General features: G+C 31.4%; 1 protein-coding gene and 1 long non-coding RNA gene across 3 annotated transcripts; one reads left to right on the top strand and one right to left on the bottom strand.

Moving 5' to 3' along the window:
- Positions 1-930: 930 nt before the first annotated feature.
- On the bottom strand, positions 931-1,975 carry LOC135128999 (uncharacterized). The gene is made up of 3 exons (XR_010280489.1): positions 1,738-1,975; positions 1,516-1,683; positions 931-1,433 (listed from the first exon to the last, which is right to left on the bottom strand). It is a non-coding gene; the product is annotated as an uncharacterized LOC135128999 (long non-coding RNA).
- A 958-nt stretch (positions 1,976-2,933) lies between these two features.
- Positions 2,934-4,759, top strand: LOC135128967 (uncharacterized). 2 transcript variants are annotated; one of them, XM_064056049.1, is made up of 3 exons: positions 2,934-3,125; positions 3,184-3,913; positions 3,972-4,759. In XM_064056049.1, the coding sequence occupies exons 2-3, from the start codon at positions 3,228-3,230 to the stop codon at positions 4,744-4,746; spliced, it is 1,461 nt and encodes a 486-aa protein (XP_063912119.1). In that variant the 5' UTR covers positions 2,934-3,125; positions 3,184-3,227; the 3' UTR covers positions 4,747-4,759. The 2 variants fall into 2 exon arrangements, with proteins under 2 accessions (XP_063912119.1, XP_063912118.1); XM_064056048.1 differs by having other exon boundaries at positions 2,934-3,913.
- Positions 4,760-23,045: the final 18,286 nt, after the last annotated feature.

Raw genomic sequence — 23,045 nt, 5'->3', positions numbered from 1 at the left:
ATTCTATTGGGAGTTGCCAACCCATACATCATAAAAAAAATTAAGGGTTGTCCAAAAATAAATTCAGATTCAAATACAACAGGTAAACATTTTTTTATTTCTGAAGAAAAAATTCAAAGGAATAAAAATGTTGACTTGGCTTAAAACAAGTAGGTATTTCACATACAAAAACTTTTAAGTAATGCATATGTTTTAAAATAAATTAACTTTTATCTAGATAATTTAAATAAAAAGAAATATATTTTTTTGTTTATTCAAACATAGTTTTATATTTCTGTACACTTTGACCATCAATGTATACTATACATCGACTAATCGAAGTTTACATGTTGTCTATTGTGAATGCATTTACTGAGCAGATTAGGCAATGTATACATTAGACCATTACAGCTGGTTAGTGCATACATTGATGGAATGGACACTTCGACTGTAACACATATACATATATATTTGTATTGTTACACGTTGTTACATGATTGAAAATATTTAATTTATTAATAAATTATAATAATAATAATATAATTTGGTAATCAGTGCTAATTTAAAGTAATATTTTTGGCATAACTACCAACCACTTGGATTAACGTATATTTCAAGGTTCGTTTAAGATAAAACTAGTTGACTTTATGATTTCTCTCAAAATTTAATCCAACGTGAAGGGTTAGTTCAAATCATGAAGATTAGGTTAAAACTCAAGTTTCAAGTAAGAGAGGCGGCCAGGAATTCTATTAAAACGAAATTATTGAAACTACCTACTTAATGAGCTGTTTGGTACATAGTTATCATTTTAGTTCAATTTTGTCGACCTATATGTACTTAGACATCGCGTATTATATTTTGAGTTGTAATAATAAAATAATTTATTATTATAATAAAGACCGAAACGTCTGCAGTTGTTACAAATATGCTGGGAAAAAAATTGACAAACGGTTTCACAGTATTTGTAAGAGAACATTTACTCAAGCTCCAAAGGTTCTTACAAAAAAAGAAGTATTAACGCAAAAAATAAAACAAACCACATTTTATAAATTTTCAAAATGTTACTCCATTTTTAACAAAATTGTTAAATATTTGGTGCAAGGTCTAACGACACATTACTTGCTTCATAAAAACAATTTCTTCTGGTGCAGGTGGATCATCTTCATTACAATCAAGTGTTATTTTATGCATTACTGCAGCTACCACCAACAGCCTCTGAACTTTTGCAGTATCTAAATTTATGCCATTTGACATTTTGTTGGGGTTATGAGTCTTGATCAACTTCAATCATAAATTTACTCAAGGGCTTTGTTTATACATTCAAGTGCTCCAACAATGGGAGGAAAACGTGCTGTTATAAAATTTTTGTTTTACCGAACGTTCTTCTTGATCTGTAGCAGGGAATATACCTATTATGTGTAGTGCACTCATAAACTAGTAATTACTTGCATTACCTAAAAAAATATATATTTATTTCTAAATCACAAGATCATACCTTTTGTTTATATACACAACCCTATCAACCATTCTGCTTACTTAAATGGTTAAAACCATAGTTTAAGTTTGTCCAGTTGAAGCTTGTCTCGAGAAGCAGCCTGCTATGTATCGTAAGTGGCAAAATCTCCAAATATCATTAAAAAACTTCTCGATGCATGAAACCTTAAGGTAATAAGCAGCATTTCCATTGGTGTAAATGTATGATTCCTAAAAGTTCAATGTTTATTATGAACGCATAAACCTGTTTATTTAATCACATACCAATCAGTACCAAGCTTTATAATATTACTAATTTGTTTGAGCAAGTAAACAACCGTTTCTTTTGATAACCTATGTAAAATTCTTCGTCATTTCAATAGTAAAAGTGGTCTCTTCTAATTTGTAATCTGGGGATTTTTTTCAGTCATGCCATATGTTCCACAAAATTCAGTATTATCTCGTCATCCGAAATAATTCAATAAAAGAATTCACCACACTTGTGAAGTACTGATCACCCATGTTTGCCAATCGCTTAAAGTAATAATGAGTTTAGTAATTTAGTAAAAGCAAATCTTCGCGATTTACCGTTTGTGCCCGCCGTTAAATGAATCGGTTATCCCAACCATGGTAGTTCAAGAAGACATGATATTGCGCATTTTCTATGACGTCATGTGGCTATCATAACCGCCAACTTTAAATTCTGGCTTGTTGTACCTTCGCAGTATCATTATCAACGAATGATGCCAAATTTAGAACACACGTTATTAGCATCTGCTTTCCACTTAGGACCTTAGAAGATAAGTTAACCCATTATTAAAAACTGAGCCGAATCTCAACCTTTCTTGTAACCTCATATGTCACTGATAAATTGACATTTGATAACTTTCGAAGTTGTCAGAAGAGCGCTTCAAGCACGGTATTCAAGGCAATGTGTAGCCGGAGTAGCATATATGCTACCATGTCTTCTTGTACCATCACGGCCAAATAATTCAAACACCTAACCTGCTCATGTCATTGAGTTTTATTTAATTTTTCAATTGTAAGTGCAATTTCTCTGTCACGTTGATGTTAAAAGGCGTCAGGAAATCAGAGGCGTTCATTCTAAAGCAGACACAAAATAAATTTAACAAATACAATTGAAAAATTAAATAAAACTCGATGATATGAGCAAGTTAGGTGTTTGAATTTTTTTGGTCGTGTTAGTACCATGATCCCAACCTTTGGCCCTTCTCTTAACCTATATATCTAATACTACTACTATAGTATTATACATATCATCTTATGTCTTAATTTATACTACTATAATCAGAAACATAACCGGTGGTTACTCTCCTCACCAGTGCGGGCATAAAATGACTACCCGTTGTTTAGTTTGTGATATCAACTCGTCAACCATTGACGTCATTATTGATATATTCACTCATGATACAAATAAAATATTTACTTCTATCATGTATTCTCCTATTCGCAGTTCCTCCTGTTCACGAAAATCATTTGTATGACAAAAATGCACCGGCTAGCATAATGTCGGTTCACTGTACAATATTGTGAATTCGCGAAAAAATCCTTTAAATAGCAATAATAATTTTTCCGCAATTCACCCGCAGCAACCACAGTTTGTGTTAACCTCAGTTAACCTCAAAGCCTCAAAGTAAACTTACAGTAATATTGTACGCACAAATACAAATAAGACAGGTAATAGGTATTAGGTTGAAATTTCTGTTCCAGGTGTGATTTGCTAGTACATATTTGAAATAATGTTATGATAAATCATGGATGGTGAAATTTTTTGTGTTAATACATTTTTCGAGGTTATATTAAGTGATGCAAGGGCAGCGGCTGAAGCGTTATCTGGAGCTGATCAGTATAGGCTAAATACATTACACTGTAATTTGGAAGAACATTGTCAAATGTTAAATATTATTATTTTAAATAATACAAATGAAAATTTAAATGAGCGTCTGGGATCTTTGTATGATAAGTTGTATCTACTGCACATAGACATGGATAATAAACTCGAAGAAAACTCGACTGTAGAACAAACGCTGGGTTATGCGTGTCCTATTCGTGGAGGACGTCGAGGACGACCAAGATATTGTATTTATGAGCAGCAGCTCAAATTTTTAAGAAGAAATTCTTATAGCTGGACACAAATCGCACAGTTACTTAATGTCTCGACAAGAACGCTTTTAAGACATCGTAATGCCTTGAACTTTTGTGAACCAAATAGATTTGTAAATGATGTAGAACTGGAAAATGTAATTCGTGAAATTTTATCAACAACACCAAATATTGGTGAAACATACGTTATTGGAGGGATAAAATCTAGAGGTTTAACTGTTTCCAGATGGAGAATTAGAGAACAGTTGAATATTATAGATCCAATAGGAAGATTATCAAGAAAACGGTCAGCCATTGTAAGACGGGTTTATAATGTTAAAGGAGCAAATTATTTATGGTAATTACAAAAAGTTAATTTACTTTTTGTTGGTCTTATTAAAGTATTGAACTTTTAGGCATATTGACTCAAATCATAAATTGATTGCATTTCGACTAGTGCTACATGGTTGTATTGATGGGTATAGTAGGTGCATCATATATTTACAGTGTTTAACAAACAATAAAGCAAAGAGTGTTTTGAATTTATTTGAAAATGGTGTGCAAAAGTATGGATTGCCTAGTAGATGTCGTGGTGATCATGGAACAGAAAATGTTTTAGTGGCACAGTATATGCTTGCACACCGAGGCCTAAATAGAGGCAGCTTTATTACTGGACGTTCAGTTCATAATCAAAGAATTGAAAGACTTTGGGCAGAGGTAAATAGGACTGTAAGCAAGCAGTTTAAAGAGCTATTCATCACAATGGAACAAAATGATGTTTTGGATGAATTAAATGAGTTAGATTTATTTGCCTTACATTATATTTTCATTCCTTGTATACAAAAATCTCTAGATGAATTTGTTAATCAGTGGAATAATCACTCTTTATGTACCATGCAGAACAGGTCACCAATGCAACTTTGGCAAACAAGTATGATACAAAATCAATTTGAAGACATACATGAGGATCACTTTTATAATGAGAATCCTACTGAATATGGCATTGATGAAGAAGGTCCACTGCCAGAATTGATAACTGATAACAATATTGTGGTACCAGAATTTCAAGACAATAACTGGTTAACTCTACAAGAAATTATCAACATTGTTCCTGATCCTTTGGCAGAAGATGGCAACTGTGGTGTTGCATTTTATTTGACAATGCGTGATTATTTAAAATCGTTACAGTGAAATAAAAATTTTATTAATACACCATGTGCATCTTTTTTTATGAGATAAAAAATAGTTATTCATGTATTAAGGGCATAATCAGGGAGATTGTGGCACGAGGGAATGTTTAAAGCCTGACGAAGGAGGTCTTTTAATTTCCCGAGGGCCATAATCGACAATTGTGCCTGTGGTACATACAACGTTTTATTCTATTTCAGTTTCTAAAATATTTTTAACAAAATATTGAGTTTTTCCGGCAAAAGTTTGTGAATTGTGCCGATGCAAATTTTAGTACATAGCTGACTATTATTTTGATGTTGTTGTGGATACTACCTCGTTTATTCGTTAAATATTTCGATTTTCAAAATGCAAACTGAAGAAGCGGAAAACATTTATTGACAAGAAATTTTAGAGGAATTTGGAGTCTGTCAGGGAATGATTTGATGAAGTATTATTTTCCCAACTGTAATAAAAATGTTGAAGATCGAAGCTTGTTTGAATAATTAATTAATGTAAATGAATAATAATCAATCGTTACTTAGCAATTTTCGACTGATGTGTGCCATAAAGGCCAATTTAAGCCCGTGTTCATAAACAAGATTATGATTCTAAAATATAGGATAAAAAATAAATATATGTACTATACCTATATGTTTATAAATATTTGTAGGCCAAGTGGGTCATGGAAAGGCTATTAGGTAAGTGTTGTTGCCAAAATTTGCCTCTTAATAAAATTTGAATTATTGTTACTATTTTTACTTTTATCTATATCTCCTAAGTTTCATAACGAAAAAAATTGTTTAAGTTATTTAGACAAAACTTCACTCGCCCGTGAAGACAATGCAACATGTCCAGTTTTTCTGAACAATTAGGTAGGTACATATAAAATTTGTTTTGCGAATTTTATTTTTTTTTGTGATAACCTCTATAAATTAAACTAAAAAGAAATGTCGTGTTAAAGTAAAGGCAAAAAGCATGCTATGGTATGTTTCAAGTGAGCTTTTCAGTTACAAAATTTTGTAATGACGTCATCAACATCTTAGCAATGACAAAATAATAATAATAATAATAATAGCTTTATTGCCCAACAGTTTCCCATTAACAGGACAAAATATATATTAGTGTGCATGTACAATAAAATAAAATTCAATTAAATTAACTTAAAATAAATTAAATTACTATAATAGAAGAAAATAAACTTAAATATTTTACAAAAACATAATTTAAGAAGTTATTGGTTTGATTCCATTAGCAAAAATATCATCATATAATCTGATATAACTTATTAGCACAACGATATAGGTTAGTTATTGGAGATTTTTTAATATGTTAGTCTTAGGTTTAGGCACAGAACGGTTTAGGTAAATAAAATGTCACCGCATGACGATTATTTAAACGTGGTACATAGAAATTGATCATCGACAGGATGTGAGGACAATCCACTCTATTATGTACAATTTTCGGTTTTGCAGTTTTGAGGTTATGTTGTAAAATATTATGCAATTTTGATTTTTTTTTTCTAAAAATCTGGACGTCTAGGTGAAAAATCAAAAATTACACGTATAGTTTAAGAGTATGACCTCATAAAATTTAAACAATATGTATTATGTACAATTTGGAGGTGACATCATCACATCGTTGGCGAGGATGATTAGACAAAGTTTGGTTAGAGCTTTACCATCTACACGATATGCATAGTATGTACATAAAATTTGACCACAACGGTCCGATAATTGCGAAGATTATCTGTCTAATATACATTGACAAAGACGGCAGACAGACAGACGGAAACGCGCGACCTATGTTTTCGTATTCTAGTCATGAAACGTCGATAAAAATTGAAATCAGCCATTCATCCGATGGACCCTATTACAAAACTTTTTTAGCTTAGGTCGAAACGTAAAAGTCAACAAGTTGGCCTTGTATCTCCAAAACAAATGATGATGAAAATTTGAATAACACTTCAATGAGTTCTGATATACCGTTCTAGAAATATGTAGTAATATCCTTTTTAGCAATCCTGCATGTATTGTGTGTACGCTTTTCGCTTTTCAAATTGTATGTAACTACATTATCTACATTATGTTATCAAAACCATCAACTAGATAATACCAATGTTTTTCATTTCAACATGTTCTTATCTTTAATGATTACAACGATGGTACAAGAAGACAAGAAGGCATTCTTGTACCATGACTACAACAACATTTAAAAATTATTTCCATTTTACTACACATACCTTTTAATTATTTTTATTTTGAAAAATATTCTAGAGCATTTGTTGCTTTATATTAACGCAGTAGTTTATACTTTTCTAAATTTGGTCGTCCGCATTCTTCATTCTCAATGACAAACTGAGTTCTTTCGAAAATTATGCAAATACAGAAAACTCTATTTTGTTGTAAAAGTAGCCACCAGTTAGCTTATGATCGTAAAAAAAGTCTCTTAAAAAATATATAGTCAATGGAAGTTTTACGATCTTACAGGAAAATAGTATATTTTTCACCAGTAGAAACCGTAAGACAATAAATTAAAAAAATAAACCTTCAATTTCTTTGACGTAGAGTGATTTTGTTTTGATTTCTAATCAAATTTAACCTAAATCTTCAACACAAAGAAAACCGTTTACACTTGTCGCTGAATTAATCATTTTTATCTTCCACCGTCCACCAACTACCATGCGTATTCTCAAGTAATGTTAGTAGCACACATTTATTCATTTTTTAAGAAGTAATCACATCAAGTATTTCATACATAACCTCAATCTTCTTTTTTAACTTTGGTAGCAAAAGTTGAACTTTACTACCTCTAAACAAGTCGACAATTGCATTCTTCATGGCTACTAGTGAAAAAACACTATTTTCATAAGACGACTTGTGGCACTCATTCTATTTAGCCACTCCTCGCTGCGCTCGTCGTGCTCAAAACTCATTCGTGCAACAATAATCGCCTGATGAAATATGTGTAACAATATACTATTTTATGATGGTAGTAATCTGAGGCACAAGCTATCAAGCAATACTATAGTATATTATTAATATTATATGTACTAGTTTAATAAGGTGTTCTATTGTAGCAGGAGTTGTTTGGGGCACAACGAGGGCTGCGAAGTGTGCTCCAAAGAACGAGTGCTACAATATGTATTAAACGATTGTAATATACATTTTTTTTTACTTTGCTTATGATTTTATGAAGTAAAATTGAAAATCTGGTTACCATTATTATTTCAGGGTTTTCTTTTATCATGATTTACGTAGATGGCAACCTGGATGGCAACACTATCAAATGACGAAGTTGTGGTTTTCACCGGTTAGATTAGACGTGCATGTGACGTTTTAGAAAACATGAAACCGACATTACAAAACAAACTGTTACCAAAAACAGTTTCACAAAGGCTTCCCTTGTTAAACTGTTTTCGGTTTAACAATGAGGCCGTTGTTAATGCAAGATAGAAAAAGTATATTAGTTTTATATTATGATATGAAAGAAAAAAAATGTGTTTATAAACAATCAGCTCAAGATAATGAACATTCTAACAACAAAATTATTGTTAACACGGTCGAGGATTGCAAATCCCATACCATGGAAGACACTGGTCTATTGGTCATTAATTACAGTTGCTAGTCTACGGCACTGTTCACGAAATCCGCTGAATTTACAGAACTCCGCGTCTGTCTATAACTTCTTTTCCGCCAATTTTGTGAACATAACCACAAAAATATCCCTCTAAGGTACATATATGATTGTGTTCTCTTCCTGGACGTTTTGGAATAGTAGGTAAGTAAAACATTAATTATTCTAAATATCAGTGTTATTAATTAGTTCAAACATAACGTCCACTCCGTACTGAGTGTACCCACTTGAAAAATACGATGTTGGTCGCCGGCGCCGTCAGGTTTTAATTGTTAAATACAGTAAATAATTACAATTTTTTCTTGAGAACTAAAAGTGCTTTACATTTTACACAAGTATTGCTTTTAGAATTTTCTTTAATCTGAACTACTGATAATTATCTACGTATCTGGTATATCTATGTATGTGCAAATCTCGCAACGGTTGTAAATAATGACCTCTCGCTTTTCGATTTGCTATGAACAAGTGTTCAAGATCAGATTCTTTTGGTTAATAGTACCTACGAACAAGCGATGTACTGTAACGGCAAAATATTTGTATCTTCATAAAATTTTAAGTTTACGTCGCTTGCAAGGTCATGGGGTGTTTTAAATACTATTATTGCAATTGAGTCCCCCAACCGACTCTCTACTTTATGTTTTCTCGACATTTCATGACCTCTATAGTACGGAGAAATAGATCTCCCGTTTCCGTTTATTTGAGTGCCCGTTTGTCTGTCTGTTTGTCTATCTGTGTGTCTGCCCGTCTGTTTGCCGTCCCAGATTTTTACTAGACAGATAATCTCCGAAACCGAAAGTACTGGGCCGAAATTGTACGTAGTAAATGGGTTTTAAATTTGCACATATAGTTTATGATGCTGTGTTGAAGTTTTACCCGAAACCTCCAGATTTTTTGGAAAAAAAAATCAGAAGTATAAAACATTTTGCAATTTAATTTTGGTTCTGCAATACCAACTGCTTTGAAATTTTCCAAATGTTTTAAAATTATGATAAGCATGGTAAATTTCTAATCAAAATATATTTGCTTATTTCCTCCAAAAAATTAATGACGTCATCTCAAAATTTTGCCGAATATATCTAAAATGTGCAAAATATGATCAGTCTAGGTACACTTGTAATTTATCATGGTATTCATATTTTTTAGATCTGCTTATAGAGGGTGACTCAAAAAAATTAATGAATCAGTCAATTTATTTTATTGAATAAATCAAGAATTGCAAATCTTGCAGACGTTTTAAAGTTATTGTAAGCATAGTAAATTGTTAATCAAAATATATTTGTTTATTCCTCCCAAAAAATTAATGGTGTTATCTCAAAATTTTGCCGAATAAATTCTACCCAAAATGTACAGAATATGATGAGTTTTCACTTGTGATTTATCATTGCATTCATATTTTTTAGATGTACTTAAATAGGTGGCTCAAAAATATTAATGAATGGGTCAGTTTATTTCATTTATTAAATCAGGAAAGGATCACTCCATTTTCTCAGAAAATTTTGGGAATATAATACCGTTATTTTTAGTATTACACTGCACTAATCAAAGTTGATATACGTGTCCTTGCTAAATGTTGATGACGTCATCACAAAATTGTATAAATAAAAAATTCATCTCTAGCGAGGGAAGTTCTGTCGAAACAATTTTCGACCAATTTTTTTCTAAGATGACACGAACTGTTTTACGCACAGTTGCGTTTTTTTTCTTGCAAGCTTGAAGCTTTATTAATAAGTTTTTATTTTTTGATTTTTTTTAGAAAATAAAATGGACAGAGTGAATGAAATTGAAGATATAGTAAACAACATTGTGAGCAGTCCCAGCTTTAGATCACTTATCAGTGCAGCGTGTTCAAATCGTCAAAATAATCAAAATAGTATGGACCATTCTCCAGGACCTTCAAGTGGAACTTCTACTAGTAGTAACCCAACAAGATCAACGTCCTATATACAGGAACTAAGATCTTTGTTTCCTACTTATAACTCACGACAAACTCCATACCGTAGAACCAACAAGAGAACAATGAAAGGAAATTCAAATTGCAGTGCATCCCACTTTTACAGAGATATTATATTATTGAGTAATCCACGTGCCTATACTACATTAAAAGGGAAGGCAAAAGTATATGCACATGAGTGTGGTAGGTACTTACAATAATATATTTGTATCATTAGTCATTACACTTCATAAATTAAACCACTATATATCCATTTACTAAGCTGAAGCATCTATTGCAACAAAATAGTAAGGTACAGATGTATCACCTATGTAAAAATTGTTTTTTGTAGCAATTCAAACGTAATACACAAAAACTTCCATACATCAAACAGGGAAGAATCCTCAATACCCATAAAATTAATTTTTTTGTCTTTGCCTTCATTTTTGCTGAGCGTAACACGTGTTGCGAATTTTAATATGTGTATATGTTTGTATTAATCGTTAAAAATATTTTTCTTATATGTAAATGAATAGATAACGTTTGCTATTGTTGTTTTTTCGTTTATTTTTTATTGATATATAAAGCAAACAGTAACATTGAATTTGATGTCGTAGCACTGAAACTGTTTTTTTTTTAATTTGTGTAATTAATTAATACAGTTGAATCTAAGTATTTCTAAATGATAAATTGATATTTTGTTGGTACTACTGTTATGTTAAAAAAACGGTGCTTATCTACTCTGACAATATAATCTTTAATGCATTTTTTAAATCATCTTATTGTTTCATTAAGTAGATGTATTTTTTAATTCAGCTTTTTTGTAGGTATGGCGCTAGCGGATGTAAAATTGCAATGTACTTGGGATAAAAATCAAATTTTGAAATATATATGTGAACTGTTTCAACAGTATCTTTCAGTGGAAAGTGAAATTGAAATTTTAGTCCCAGAAAGTGGAATGCTGATTAAAATAATAGAAAACCAAGAACCGCTTGACGGTTACAAACTAAAGAGATTGTTTCAAAACAGGAAAGCTATATATGTACGCCCATTTGAGGACATTGCTACATCATCAGAAGTACGTTTAGATGCATCTACCGCAGTTTCTGGTGAAACAACCGCAGAAGAATTTAGTGATACTGAATTTAATGAAGATACAGAATTTGAAAATAATATGCATATAGCAATTGAACGAAGTTTAAATGATTCAGACAAGCCAGTTACACTACAGTCTGTGCTTGAAACATTGTCAAAACGCATTAAAGATGAAAATGTCACTCATTTTAATATATATAGAAAGGAAGTATTTTTAAGTTGCATACGAGCAACCACCCGGAAAAGGTTTAACCCTTTTGCAAAAATAGTCGTAACATTTACTGACAATTCTAATAATTCTGAAGGAGCAGTTGACGCAGGTGGTCCTACTCGAGAGATGTTCAGATTAGTATTTTTGGAACTGAAGGACAGTATTCTTTTTGAAGGGAAAGATAAAAAATTTTTATCATTAAACTGTAAAAGTTTAGAAAAAGGAGAATATTATGAGGCAGGGAAAATAATTGCATTGTCCTTAATTCATGTTGGCCAGGGCCCCCATTTTTTCTCTGATGTTTTGTTTTCTGCCATTGTTCATGGAATTCATAATGCCAAACCAGTAGCTGAATTTATTGATCAGCATATTTTAGAAACAGTTTATAAAGTCAGAAATATAAGTTCACTTGACAAATTACAAGAGATGGTAATTAATGAACCTATTTTCGGTGTTGCTGGAATATATTTTACTAGCAGTTTGGAAGAAAAGGAAGACATTATTGAAAGAACGTTGAGGTTTTATAACTTTTACCGCATAAAAGCAGCTTTAGATCAGTTTATTGAAGGTCTTAAGATTGGTGACGTTTATGATTTAATGGTAAAGCATCCAGATTTATTTTATCCACTTATGTGTTCTGAACCTCCCGCACTCACCGCGGAAGTTATGATCAATCTATTTGAAGTGGTATATAGTTGTGAAGGATCTAATATCCGAGATGCAGAGAACAGGACTATTAGCTATTGGCGTGATTATCTTATGGATTGTGAGGAAGTAGAAGATGAGGATGGTGTTACCCTCAAAGAAATTCTTATATTTGCAACTGGAGCAAGTAGTATTCCTCCATTAGGATTTAGTACAAAGCCTGTAATACAGTTTATGCATACAAAAGTTACACATGAAAATCTGACAGATGTTTGCAATAAGCGATATTTTCCGGAGGCAAATACATGCGCGTTACAAATACACTTACCAGTTTTCCACAAAGATTATTGTAATTTTAAATTAGATATGGATTTTGCTATTACAAATTCCAAAATGTTTGGTAAAGCATAATTTTTTTTTGTTGCAGAATATTATTTTATTTTTTCATGTTACCATTGTTGTATTGTATGTTATTTAAATTTATATGTATACATATATGTATATTATTTCATTTGTTTTTCTCTTCGCTGCAGGACCTGCTTGTCAAACAAATTTGTTGTTGATATTCTTCACAGCGAATTATTAACTTTGTAATGAGTATTAACACTTCGTCCTTTCTCTTTTAAATAGGTAAGTAACAATGAAGTGAAACATTGTTAAGATAACTGTAACGACGAGTTATGACTCATGTTAACCAACATCATAATACATGCTTGACATATTGTTCTAATTTGTAATAAATGGAGCATAGCTTCATTCACGTTTTTTGAAAAAAAATAGAAGTATCTAATTGATTAAAATGAAACAATACAGTGCTTTATGATAATGTTAAGAATTTGTACACATAAAACAGCACCGTGATTGGAAATTCAACATCTTTCTAGCTTTTACGAATTAAGAGTTAACTGTTCAGTTTTATAAAGTTTTATACATGCATTTTAAATAGACGTATTGTAATCAAGTCCTTTTGACGAATGGGTTAAAGGCATGTTTTATCAAGTAGTAGGTCTCTCACTTATTCGTCTGTCTGTCGATCATCAATTGAATGATTTTACTAGACAAGTACTTAAGTAATCACCAAAGGAACTAAACGGATTCCTTTAAGTTGATGAATTACTTTAAGATTGCTTTGATCAAAATTTTATCTTTCAAAAACCCCATACCCTTGCCTCGAAATGTCATTTGTGAAGATATGGTTTGGTACGTATATGACTACGTATATTTTTCGAATTCACTCTCATGTTCAGTTTATGCGTCTAGATTTTCAAGCAACTTTTAGGGTTACCGTGAACATAGTAGATCGCTAATTTAAATTTATCTCTATTTGATGTCTTTTTATTGACAATTTTATTTAACAGCTAATTACTGAAATTACAGACCGATTGCTACTAGATTGTGATGTAATTCAAATTATTGTGTAGATGGTAATAAAGCATTAACTAAAATTTGTTTGCTCTTCCTAGTTTTTATAAGTTTGCTATTATGTTATTTCAACATTTTGTTAAGTGTTTATAATGATATATCTCTACTTGTGTGTCAAATCCACCTATATGTGTATAATCCTACCTATTTCGATTTTAGAAAAAATTAAATGGTACAAAATAGTTTGAAAATTTATTTTAGAAATTACAGAACCGACTGCCCGAAAATCTTAAAAGTTATGGTGAACATTATAAATCGTTAATCATATTTTATTTCTTGACTCTTCAAAAATTTTAAGACCTTATCTCCATATAAAGCTAGCTTAATGTTGAAAAAATGTTCAAAATGATATAGTTGTAAACTTCTGACAGTGTTGTGATTTCATACAAAAAAGCAAAATGTAATAACATTTACATTTAACTCCAGAAACTACACAAACGACTGCTCAATTATTTTTCATACCCTTTGACGTACATATCGTCTATTATCATTATTATCACTATCGCCGGAGGTAGAGAACAAAAACTCAAAATAATGACAGTATTAAAATTAAAACAACAAATGAAAATAGAAACAACCCGTATAAATTATTTTTGTAATAAGTTTACTTTCACATGTTTGCTTCGAAGGTAGGCATATTTTGGACAACCCTGAAGTTCAAATTATTTGGTAGAATGTGATTGGTACACATGAGGAATTTTAGATACAGCTAGGGTTTGAATATTAGATGATTAAAGAATTACAGAAATATGGTTAACATGAGCGCCATCTGTTATTGAAATTTGAAATCCTTATTGGTATATTAAAATTAGTAGGACAAAAATGCAAAATATACAGAACTTTAATATCTTGCGTTGTTTGAGATATTTCACATTTATAGGTATATATTTCACTTTTATAAAATAATATTCGAAAATATATACAGCACAGATGAAAACTCTTGATATATTAACGACGTATATTTTGTCTTAAACGGCGCCTCATATGTTTGGACAAATCTCTTTGTGCATACGAAAAATTACGTCTAGTTTAGGATTATGTATGTGTAAACTTATCACACAAACATTGTTTGAAGAATGTGCAGGTTTTGATTTTCAATGCGTTTTTTATGGGGTGAGGACTTCGGTGAGGACGCGAGTAACCACTAAGACTCGGCAATTACGATCATCGGTAGTTGTAATATGAAAGCTCTTTAACACACAAAAGAATGAGTGATTTACGAAATTATTCAAAACAATTTATTGAAGAATTCATCAAGGAGTATAGGTCTTTGTAATGTCTATGGAAAATTAAAAGCAAAGAATATACAAATCGCAAAAATCAAGCACATAAAATATTAATTAATAAAATAAAAGAAATATAGATAGAGGCAAACAAAGACATGATCATTAAACATTAAACATGGTGCAACTTGCTTTAACAACCAATCAAAATGGTCTTCATCCATACGTAAAAATTTTTGTAGATCGGCTTTTGACGACACCCGCTGCTCATTCAGTAAACGCATATGAGGAAACTGTTGTTTTTTGTTATACTACTCTTTGCACCAGATGCGTGTTTTCTGATTTTCTACTTGCAATAAAACAAGAATTATAACAGCAGCGTTTTTTACTTCCCGAGCGTAAGCAAAGGAAGTATTGTAATCGAGTCCGTCGGCCGACTCTCTACTTTTACGTTTTCTCGATCTTTCATGACCCCTAGAAGACGAAGAAATAGGTCTCCCATTTCCGTCTGTCTGTCCGTCTGTCCGTCCGTCTGTCCGTCCGTCTGTCCGTCTGTTGTCCTAGATTTTTATTAGACAGATAATCTCAGAAAGTACTCGACCGATTGTTGTGAAATTTTGTACTTATATTAAGAATATCATGTGGATGGTAAAACGCTAACCAAAATTTGTCTAATCATCCCCACCACTAATGCGATGACGTCACTTCAAAATTGTACATAGTAAATGGGTTTTCAATTGTATAAAATAACATAGTCCTACACATGTAGTTTACAACTCTGAATCGACTTTTCACCCGAAACGTCCAGATTTTTGGAAAAAAAATCAAAATTATAGAACAACATTTTGAAATTTAATTTTTAATCTGCTAACCAGAATGCTTTGAAATGTTGCAGATGTTTTAAGGCTATAAAGAGCATCATAAATCTTTAGTCAAAAAATATTTGCTTATCCCCTCCAAAAACTTGATGACGTCAGCTCAAAAGTTTGTGGAATAAATCATATCTAAAATGTACAAAATATGATGAGTCTGTACTTGTGATCTATCACTCCATTCATATTTTTTGGATTTGCATATACAGAGTGACTCAAAAAAATTAATGAATGCGTAAATATATTTTATTGATTTAATCAGGAACTACAAAACGGAATGCTCTGACATCTTGTAGATGTTTTAAGGTTATGAAGAGCACAATAAATGTTTAGTCAAAAGATATTTGCTTATCCCCTCCAAAAACTTGATGACGTCAGCTCGAAAATTTGCCGAATAAATCATATCTAAAATGTACAAAATATGATCAGTCTGTACTTGTGATCTATCACTCCATTCATATTTTTTGGATTTGCATATACAGGGTGATTCAAGAAAATAAATGAAAGCGTAAATTTATTTTACTGATTTACTCAGGAACTGCAAAACCGAATGCTTCGAAATCTTGAAGATATTTTAAAATTATCATAACCATGGTAAATTTTTTATCAAAACGTATTTGGTCGTCCCCCCTAAAAAATGTATGTCACCACAAAATTTTGCTGAAAAAATCCTATCTAAAATGTACAAAATATGGTGAGTCTCTTCTTGTGATTTATCATTCCATTCAAATTTTTTCGATTTGCATATACAGGGTGACTCAAAAAAATTAATGAATGCGTAAATTTATTTTATTGATTTAATCAGGAACTACAAAACCGAATGCTTTGAAATCTTGCAGATGTTTTAAGGTTATAAAGAGCATAATAAATTTTTAGTCAAAATATATTTGGTTATCTTCTACAAAAAACTGATGACGTCAGCTCAAAAGTTTGCCGAATAAATCGTATCTAAAATGTACAAAATATGATGAGTTTGTACTTGTGATTTATCATTCCAATCATATTTTTGGATTTGCATATGCAGGGTGACTCAAAAAAATTAATGAAGGCGTGAATTTATTTTATCGATTTAATCAGGAATTAGAAAACCGAATGCTTTGAAATCTTGGGAATATTTTAAAGTTATTATAAGCATGGTAAACTTTTGTTCAAAATGTATTTGTTCATCCCTCCTAAAAAAATTGATGACGTCACCCTTAAATTTTGCTGAATAAATCCTATCTAAAATGCAAAAAATATGATGAGTTTGTACTTGTGATTTATCATTCCATTCATATTTTTTAGATTTTCTTAAGAGGTGGTTCAAAAAAATTAATGAAGTCAATTTATTTTATTGATTAAATTAAAGGCAACACTTATTATTAGTATTACACCCCAACCAACCCAATTTGGTAGACACAAAATTTGTTAAAGGAAAAACTCGGTTGAAACATAAGGGTAGCATGCTTATTTACATCGACTTTAACATTACAGACCTGCATTTGTTTTATGCGCTCACTTGGTTCCGCGAATGTGAAATAGACATGTTTATAATCAACCAATTGTGAATTTCACCGTCAAGAATTAAAATAAAACCCAATGTTTTATATAATAAGCGGAAGTCGAAGCAATAAAACCGATGGTCGTTTTGTTTACAGTTTCTCTGTTTGACTCTCACGTATGGTGTTACGCCTGTCATCTTAAATTAAGAATGTTTATACATACACGATTTTCAGTTGCCTCTGATACGTATACGTGAGTAAATTGTTTCGTTATTTTATTGATTATTACAAATCAATATTCAAAACGACCCAATTCATTTTCCCGAAAATTTGAGAATATAATAATTTTATTCTTAGTATTACACTACATCTATCCCAACTGATATACGTGTCCTTGCAAAAATGTTGATGACGTCATCGCAATTTTTTTTTAAATTCCCACTACAAAAATGTAATGAGAAAAAAAACACAATAGGCATGCAGTCGTCAAGTTTCCGACAGCGAGGGAAGTACTGTCTAAACTCTTTAGACCAATTTTTTCTCTTGACATGGTGGTAAACCGGAACACACAATATCTTTTATTATATTAATTATAATGATTTAAATTACTAATAACATACAAATCAAATCAATTAGTGTTACAGAAATCTGCGTACACACAATATCGTTACAACTTGCTTTAAAACCAGACCAGCAAACATGATTGTACAAAGACTTGATACACGTTTGTTTGCAGCGATCAGTAGTAGCATTTAGGTACACGATATCTCTCAAACTTCTTACATTTAGTCCTCAACAAGTTACGTCCCTACATTAAACAAATTTTTCTCAAGAAGTTTAGATGATTTTCATTGCACAATCATATTTAGAACAAAGCTGATACATATAGGTGCAACTTTTGTACGTAGAAGTTCTTTGTACATACAAATCTGACAAACAAAATTAATATTTTTACAACCCTTGGTAGAATAATTTATCGTGATATATTCTCAGAAATCGTGAAACGAGATTAAAATAAAATGAGTTTCAAAAAAAATCTGAAAATTTAAAGTTGCACTCTGCTGATTCCGGCCTGCCAGGCAGCCTTTGATCCGATAAAGGGTTTAAATACCTTTCTAAGAAATTGTACTTATTTTGCCTTAAACGGAACCAGCAATTCTTCCTAAAATGTATATACCTGCCGCAATATTCTTTTTAAGCGTATGTAATAAATATTGCACAATTTGCGACACATCAAACAGCGAAGCGATGGCCTATTTGCAGGAAAAAAGAAAAGATTTTTGAGTCTTGAATAACTATACTACAGTAAAATGTTTATTTTTTAAATTTAATACCACAATCCCTTCTTCTGCACCTGTGGAACGGGTGTTTATTAGCGGAATCCAAATTCTGACACCAAGAAGAAATAATTTAGATGACAATACGTTCGAAATGTTGTTAATTTTAAAAAATTCATTAAACAATACATAAAAAAATACATAAACATGTCTAGATACATTTCGAAAAATTCGAAAACAATCTGTATCTAGATATTTTTATCTTCGATATATCTATATCTGTATCTAGATGCTTTTAAAAGCATCTGTCCCCAACACTGCCTGTTGGTCTGTTTCTTTGTGTCTATGCGTCGTCGGTGACCATTTTTGTTAGGCAGATAATCTCCGAAACTACTAAACCGATTTCGTGTTGCTTATACATGATGAGTTAAAACATTTAATGAATAGTGCTTTGAGATCTTGCCGAGGTTTTAATGTTATTGTAAGTATGGTAATTTTTTTATCAAAATATGTCTTTTTATTCCCTCAAACAAATTGATGAGGTCATATCAAAATTTTGCCTAATAAATCCTACATAAAATGCGCAAAATATTATGAGTTTTTACCAGTGATTTATCAAAGTATCCAAATTTTTCAGATTTGCTTACAGAGGTGGCCCAAAAAACGAATGAATATGTCAATTTATTTTATTAATTAAATCAGGAACGGCTCACTTCCCTTTCCAGAAAATTTCGGAATACAAAACTGTTATTATTGGTATTACATGGCACCATTTCAAGTTGGTATATGTGTCCTTGCAAAATGTTGATGACGTCATCACCAAATTAGAAACTGATTTAAAATACACGCGTAGCACGCTTCTTTACATTTACTTTAACAATACATACTTACACATGTTTATTTCAACTTATAGGGGTTCTCATAAAAATAAAATTCGCAAAATCAAATTATATAATTTTTCTAAAATGTTCGACATGTTTCAATTCATTTCAAGGCAAGGGAAGTTCTGTTGAAACAACTTTCGACCATTTATTTCAAATTCATAATATCGTAATGTCATTTTGACTAAAGCAAATTGAACTATTTTAGTTTTCAAAATTTTCCACACTAACATTTGAATGTAATTTTCACAAAATCACGGGATGCACATAAAATACTGTGTGCACCTTTGACGTAAACAAAGTCTTTGGCCTTCGCCCTCTTGCACTAATCTTCACGCCGCGGGCCAGAACGCTTTTATTACGCCCTTGATACATAAACTACTATTCAATATTATAATCCGTTTAATTTTTTAAAGCATAAAACATCCTTGACGTGCTTAAAGAAACACGTCCACCTATAAAAACATACTGAAAACTAACAACGCCAGAGTCGTCGCATTTCTCTTGCTGGTGAGCTTCAAAGTTGGTCACTGAAGCAGAAAACGGTGCAATTCGGCAGCGACAAGTAATAAACCGTCTTTACGGTTTTCATCCCTCCTTTATGCCCTGGGGGTCTTCAAAATTATTTCGTGTAAGAAAACGCTCATACAATTACAATTACATAGGCTGTGTGGAGTTAGCACAAATACTACTTAAATAATTGAATATGGGGTGGAATTAGTGGCGGTCGTGATAAGGGAGTGTTTGAGTCAGGTATTCGGGGCTTAAAAGCTCACTCATGTATTTTTCACGCGTGAGATGTGAAGAGTGGAAAACCGCGATAACATAACATCGTGTACATTTCATACTAACAACAACCCCTGGCTCTAATCGCTTACAATTACATTTGCATATGCTCTCTCGAAGTGTGGTTATTTTAAAACACCCTTGGTAATTACAATTAGGGCTAATTGCTGCTGCACATCTGAGGACAGCGCAAAAGGACGAGAACAGAAGGTTATTCAATGGACGTTTAAAGAGACCAATGCTAAATTTTTTGAAGCTCGTAAAACTGTGAGATGTTACGAAGGTCCGCAGTTTTGTGTCAACGAAAAACAAGAAACGCAGCGTTTTCAGTGGGTCCTCAAACTCAAATACTGTTTTTACTTCCTGGGCGTAAACTATAAGGAAGTACTGTAATCGAGTACATTGCGCGACTTTCATTTTTTCTCCGTGGATCATGACCTGGTAAGTAAGAGAAAATAGGCCTCCCTTTTCCGTCTGCCTCTCTGTGTTCGCCGTCTGTGTCACTTTTTGTTAGGCAGATAATTTTCGAAACTACTGGACCGATTGTTGTCACATTTTATATGTGTATTACGTGTATCATATTGATGGTAAAACGCTAATCAAACTTTGTCTAACCAACCCCACCAATAATGTGATGACGTCACCTCAAAATTGTGTTTAGTAAATAAGTTTTAAATTTAATGAAATAACATAGTCCCACACCTGTAGTTTGCGAATAAGTTTTTACACGAAATATCCAGTTTTTAGTTGTTATACCGCCTATACAGTCCCGAATCGATACATCTAGTGAAGGTTACCAGTTCAGTGTTTGAGAAAATCATGAGTACTATTGTTATTTTAACTATATCAGATTGCTAGCATTAAGTTGAATATGTGATTTGAATTAATAAAACATTTTTACAGTCAATCGTTTGAGGAACGGCTAATTTCATTATTTCTCGATGCCACATAACACATAACTCTTATTAGACCCAGAATATGAAAAATTATAATTTCTTGTTAGAGATAATTACCAAAACTCCTACACAGATTATTTTGAAATTCTAGATGTAGTTTGGGGTTATCGTGGAGACGGGAGTGAAATGCTCATTATAACTACAATACTACAAAAGATAATGTTTTTTAGTTTAAATATACCAATTGTTAAAAAAAAATCCCGGGTCCGTAGCTGTCTTTTTTTTTTTTGAATAGATCAAATTAAATGGTTTTAAATGTAGTGCGATCTTAATTAAAAAACTGATTTTTAACTTTTTTTTTTCCCAATGTCATTCAACTTTTGTTTTTTAAATGACATTCTAGACATTTTTTTTTAATTCTTGTGGACTTTTTTTTCTGAATACATTGATGTACCATATTTCGCATTTTCTTAAAAAGTTATGGTAGAAATTAATTCAATTTTTATAGCAAGAGAAAAATGTTCCAAAATTTTTGTTACTTAGCAATTTTAACACGTTTTACAATACTTATTAATGTATAGGAGTTTTAAATTTGAAAATTAAACTTCTATACAAAAATATTATTAACATTTTGTTGCAAATATGATGTATTAAATTATTAATGTTTGAAACTATTAACGTCTTATGTACACTATGATACATCAATAATTTTAGAAAAAAATTTAGCAGGAATCATAAAAAAAATATAGGGTGTCATTTAAAAAACAAAAGTTGTATGTCGTGGATAAAAACAAAAGAAAGTTAAAAATTACTTTTTTAAATTATTATTATTATCATTAATGATATTACTTGACTACTACATGCAATATTAATAGTATATTTTGTTTAGTTGTTATAAGGTTGAAAATTATTTTTATGTTTTTATTAGTATTATTAGTTTTAATTATTTTTTTTATTAATTTTTTTGCCATTAGTTATCAATGTATGATTTCTATATCTATATGGACATTGTGTCTGTTGGGAAAATAAAACCTATTAATATTAATATTAATATTATTATTATTAATACCCCTGTCTTTATTTAATAAAAAATATATAATAATAATATTCAGAACATCCTGTTCGACTGTGGCCGAATCAATAATTTTAGTCCAAAACACCCTGCCTACTTCGCAAATAAAACAGTTGCTTCATTAGCCACATCGAGTTGCGCAGTTTGCTAATTCAAAAAGTATCTCAATGGAGTTACGTCGTTTTCTTAATCATATTAAAAAAAATATATCAAACGCCAATAGCATCAAAACTTGTCTGATTGATGCATTTTATTTTTACACTGGAAAATATAAAATAAAATCTCAATTTCCGAAAAATTCGAGTTACACACTTTGAAAATTACGTCGACGATATTTTCTAAACGCAGCATGAGAGAAACAAACACTTTTATGCGTCAAGCTACAGTTTTTTTCTGAGAGGATTTTAGCCATCCCAAAAATTTACACGGAGATAGAGTCTCCAGTTCAAAATACCTTAGTTGGCAACTCTAAATGAGATTTCTTGGGCTGAACTTCAGGGACGAGGGAAGTTCTGTCGAAATACCGTTAGACCATTTTTTTTTATTAAGTTAAAGTTTGTCCTGTAAGTGGAAAATATTTTCTGTTGGACAATAAACGGTTACTGCTCATTCATAATGGGCATAAAGCATAAGGATGTCATAAGCATTAATGCATAAAAATTTATGTTTAAGGCTCTATGCTTCACAATGAGCATAATTCTTAGGACATCCTTATACTTTATGCCCATTGTGAATGAGCACTTATGCTTATTGTGAACGAATACAATCATAGAGCACTAAACATAAATATTTATGCGTTAATGCTTATGACATCCTTATGCTTTATGCCCATTGTGAATGAGCACTTACATTATAATTTATAATCATAATTATTATTAATGAATAGGATGAACAAA

This window comes from Zophobas morio, unplaced genomic scaffold, assembly GCF_036711695.1.
Source record: "Zophobas morio isolate AGI-343-1 ecotype UQ-CSIRO unplaced genomic scaffold, CSIRO_AGI_Zmor_V1 ptg000014l, whole genome shotgun sequence".
NCBI lineage: Eukaryota > Metazoa > Arthropoda > Insecta > Coleoptera > Tenebrionidae > Zophobas > Zophobas morio.
Note: the sequence above shows the minus strand (reverse complement) of the source record. Positions and strands in the feature narration are given on the sequence as shown.

Bases quoted from the DNA above. Each gene is read 5' to 3' on its own strand.
- LOC135128967 (XM_064056049.1), top strand. From the start codon at position 3,228: ATGGATGGTGAAATTTTTTGTGTTAATACATTTTTCGAGGTTATATTA. The intron at 3,914-3,971 runs GTAATTACAAAA...TTGAACTTTTAG, and splicing joins AAAGGAGCAAATTATTTATG to GCATATTGACTCAAATCATA.